This window comes from Scleropages formosus, chromosome 4 (genome assembly GCF_900964775.1).
Source record: "Scleropages formosus chromosome 4, fSclFor1.1, whole genome shotgun sequence".
Classification (NCBI taxonomy): Eukaryota; Metazoa; Chordata; class Actinopteri; order Osteoglossiformes; family Osteoglossidae; genus Scleropages; species Scleropages formosus.
The window spans coordinates 38,653,787-38,657,951 of record NC_041809.1 but is presented as its reverse complement, the minus strand read 5'-3'; the positions used below and the strand labels follow the sequence as shown (position 1 = coordinate 38,657,951).

The following is a 4,165-nucleotide window of genomic DNA, read 5'->3' as shown; positions in this document are numbered from 1 at the left end:
AGGCATCGGGCCCGGAGCGACTTCGTCTCCTAACGTAACAAGATGGAGAGCAAAAAAAAAAACTCCAGAAGCCTTTACTACACTTGGAATTCACGAAAAAAGAAAGTTGGACTGTTTGCTAAGTCATCAGTTAATTTTTTCAAACCGAAAGGTGAAGCTCAAAAACGCTCTTCAGCTTCTCCTAACTGATTGCGGTGAAGGAAGCCTTTCCCACCCCCCCCATCTTTTTGTGTCCTCAGGTTTTTGGGTTTCAAACTGCCTCTGATACTTAACTGGGGACAACTGTGAGGAAAATCCCGAAAGGGCGCCAAAGGCCACTTTTAACAGGCGTCAGTGTAGTTTTTTTTCTTCTTTTTTTTTTTTTTTTTAAAAAAAAAAAAAAAAAACGTTACAAGCCCAACCACTTTCCCGCCTTTGAACGACCAACGCGCTGCCTCGCGCCGGAGCCAAGTAACCGGAAGCACTTTCCTCTAGTAAACAGCGCAAAAGAACCGAAGCAGCCAAGTCACAAGTGTTTGGATGTGATGTAAAGGGCGCAATTAATGAAAGCGTCAAAAAAAAAAAAAAAAAAAAAAAACTCAAGTTTATCGGCATCGATGCGCCGTTCACGTGCACCACATAATACGTATATAGACGCACGCATGATTTATTTATATTATATATCTACACACAGACACAAGCGCATATATTAATTATTATACATATAAAAATATTATCATATATAAACAAACATGAGCAGTGGAGGCGAGTCGCGCGCTCAAAGGCGGAAAAGGTCAGTGAGGAGGAGCGCCGGCGGAGGGTTAATTAGGGTCACCGGAAAAGGTGATAGCCGCGGAGTAGCGGCCCGAGTCCCTTCAGCGCCGGTGTCCGCGGCTCCACGTCCTCGATATGGTGGACCTTCCGCCGGTTGCAGCCCTTTGCCTTTGCGCCACAAGCTAAACATGACGAAGGCTAGTAGCGGCCATCGCGGCTTCGAGTTCCTGCACCGCTTGTTCGCGCTGACGACGCGTGTCGTCGCCGCCGCCGCCTTCTTCTTCTTCTTCCTCTTCCTCCTCCCGCGTGCCTCCTCGGAGCCGCGAGCGGACGTGTCCAGCGCGAGCGCCGACCAGCAGGGCCTCCAGTTCATGCTGAGTCTGTACCGCAGGGCGGCGGACGCGGACGGGCGGCCCCGGGAGCCCAGAATGTTCGGCTGCAACACGGTGCGCTTCGTCCGGGCGTCCGAGTTTCGTCGGAGCCGCTTTCCCGCGCCGTCAGGTACGGAGAGTTTGTTTTTGTTTGTTTGTTTGTTCGTTCTCTTCCCCTCTCAAACTACTACTACTAATGTTGTTAATTTCCTCCGCCGGCTTGTTTACCCTCCTTCAGCGTAACTCGAGTTTAAACTTGGTTCGTTCGTTCTTTTATTCCTGCGTTATTGGAAAAACGGGAAGCAACCAGCACAAGTAGAGTAGTGATCAATTTCTTTTTCTTCTCCCCTTTTTAGGGGGGGTTTGGGTTAGGCTTTATTTTGGATTTATTTCCATGCAGCTGCCTAGGCTCGTGTTACTTTTGACACAGCCTCAGGTGCCCGGCTTGAACGTACTTCGTGCTCTAGCTGTACTCGGGCCTAGTTGGGGTCGCAACCCACCCGCCTTCTTCTCGCTCCTCCAGAGCATTTGGAAGCACCCTCCTCCTGGACCTGGTGGCGCTGGAAGCCATTAACGATTAACGCCTCAAGTGACAAAGCCATTACAAACGGCACATCTGTTCCTGTAGTTGCATTGACTCCTTGCTGCTTTGTTGGGCGGATGGTGAACATCCAGTTGTTTGGCCCGAAAAAAGACCACGAAGACCCTCGGTCCTTCCTTGCCTTAAGTTTCGATCAAACTAAGCGTGGTCTTTAAATCGTCCTGCCTGGAGCCGAGCGCTTCGGTGGAAAATCCAGCAGGCCTGCTGCTGGATATTAAGAAGTTGATTTGTAGTTTTGTGCAAAAAAAGCTTATTTTAAGGAGTACTTTGAAAGGGCAACATGTTCCCAGCCTTAGTTTCGTTTGCTTTCTCTTTCTAGCTCAGCGATACACCTACGCTTTGGACTTCGGTTTGACTATCTTCCCCAAGGAGAGGCTGGTCAGAGCTACGGTCGTCCACATTCGTTCCCCCGCCCCGACAGAACGGTCTCTGACCTGCGAAGTCCGCGTCTCGACCTCGGAGGAGGCCGGCTGGGGCGTCGCTTCGGGAAGCGGCTTAACCCTCGGCCCTCGGGACCGGTGGGCCGAGACGGACGTCACGCCTCTCGTCTCTGGCCGAAGGAGCGGCGGGTTGTCCCTGATTATTCGGTACTGGTGCACGGAGGATGGCCTGCTCGGACCGCTGGAGATGGGAGGAGCGGGGCGACGGGGCAGGCGAGGGTCAATACGGAGGCCTTTTTCCTCGAGGTCTCCTCTTAAGGTTCCTGCTCTGCTCCTCTATCTGGAGGAGGACATGCATCCCAAGGACTGGCTGGTCCCCTCCGGCATTCCAGCCCTCTTGGTTTCTGGCCGCACCCGTCACCGTAGGTCCAAGGAACCGGGCAGCATTGGCTCGGACATCCCCAATTACATCCGCAAGAGCATCGTGGCCACGAACCAGTGCAAGCTCCATTCTTACCGGGTCGCTTTCCGTGACCTAGGATGGGACCATTGGATCATTGCTCCGCACACTTACAACCCCCGCTACTGTAAGGGAGACTGCCCCCGGGTTCTCCACTATGGCTACAATGCTCCCAACCATGCCATTGTGCAGAATTTCATCAACGAGATCATGGCTGGAGAGGTTCCGCCACCGTCTTGCGTGCCCTACAAGTACAAGCCTATCAGCGTGCTCATGATGGAGAAGAACGGCAGCGTCACCTACAAGGAGTATGAGGACATGATTGCGGAGTCTTGCACTTGCCGGTAGTCTAGAGTCTGAGGGGGAGGCGGGCTGGCAAAGTTCAGCCCCTTTCTGTGAGCTATACGTGTAGCTTATCCCCTCAGCAAGATAACGCCACTGCGTCCTCCTTGCGCTGCTCAGTGTTGTCTAGAGACTTGAGCGCAGCAACATAGCTCATGCCAGCAGTGCTACTGCTCGTTTTAAAGTCACTACCGAGTCAGTGGATGTTTCCAGGCATTCCCCTTCTGCTGCATCGCCACGTGTGGTCTTCGCATCCTTGCTTTGGGGTACCAGGGTTTCTAAGTACGGACCAGTTATGCTCCGGCACGTAGCTGATGGAATGAGTGTTGGTGTGTCCATAGTCCTTGGATTCCTGCCAGATTATCTCCATCCTGGCAAGGGTAAAGCCTGGTGTGAAGGATTAGTGTATCTGTATGTTTGCCTAATGTACCGTCAGAAATCCATTGTCGAATCATGGCTTTGGAGAATTTGCCTCTGCACTTTAACACTGTTGGCACTCGGTGGAGATCTTGTTTCTGCAGTCATGGATTTGGCAATGAAAGACTTTTATGTGAAAGGTACTTAAATTTTTAAGTGAACAAACCCAGGGAGCCATAGAACTGCATGTTTTTTGCACATTTGTGGGTCAGAATGTCTTCGAGAACTATATTTAAATGAATTGTACCTCCTGACAATGGCTGATGTAAAAATGGGATTGGAGTGCAATTTATGCCTATTGGAGCAATTGATAGCTGTGCAATATTTTTATGGTTTCTTCAATGAAAAATAAAATAAATGGCTTTTTTCTAAAACTGCTACAGTGGTTGTGTGTGTGTGTGTGTGTAGGCCTCTGAGGTTTGAAGTGTAACCCTAATTAATGGATGCACTTGTGTTCATGTGGGGTCTCGTACATGACTGATCTGCCCCTTTGTGGCATTGGTACCCCACACCCAGCTGGACTAATCTCACTTGAGTAACAGGTTCTCAAACACATTGCCTTCTGATTTATAGGTGAAACGCTTCATTAAAGCCATTTGCTTTTCAGCATAAGGGTTAAGGGCTTCAAGGTAGAACTGTTTCCACCAGTTATGGTGGGACACAGTTGGCCCCTTATGTTTCAGCTCTGACATTTTGATGTTTAAAGCAGTTCTGTTGATTCTGAGTTGGTGTGATGGAAAATAACGATTTGTTTGCTCAAGTGTACAGGAGTGGGTTCTGAACTAACACCTTGCCCCTTCTGTGTCCTTGTTTGAAGAATAAACACAGGAGGTAAGAGACC

General features: G+C 50.1%; 1 protein-coding gene across 1 annotated transcript; it reads left to right on the top strand.

The window, feature by feature from the left end:
- The first annotated feature begins 750 nt into the window (after positions 1-750).
- LOC108934252 (bone morphogenetic protein 15) lies at positions 751-3,700 on the top strand. The gene is made up of 2 exons (XM_018751827.2): positions 751-1,254; positions 2,045-3,700. The coding sequence occupies exons 1-2, from the start codon at positions 942-944 to the stop codon at positions 2,911-2,913; spliced, it is 1,182 nt and encodes a 393-aa protein (XP_018607343.2). The 5' UTR covers positions 751-941; the 3' UTR covers positions 2,914-3,700.
- The last annotated feature ends 465 nt before the right edge of the window (positions 3,701-4,165 follow it).

Coding starts and splice junctions, on each gene's coding strand:
- LOC108934252 (XM_018751827.2), top strand. CDS start 942: ATGACGAAGGCTAGTAGCGGCCATCGCGGCTTCGAGTTCCTGCACCGC. Junction 1,255..2,044: donor CCGCTTTCCCGCGCCGTCAG/GTACGGAGAGTT, acceptor TTCTCTTTCTAG/CTCAGCGATACACCTACGCT.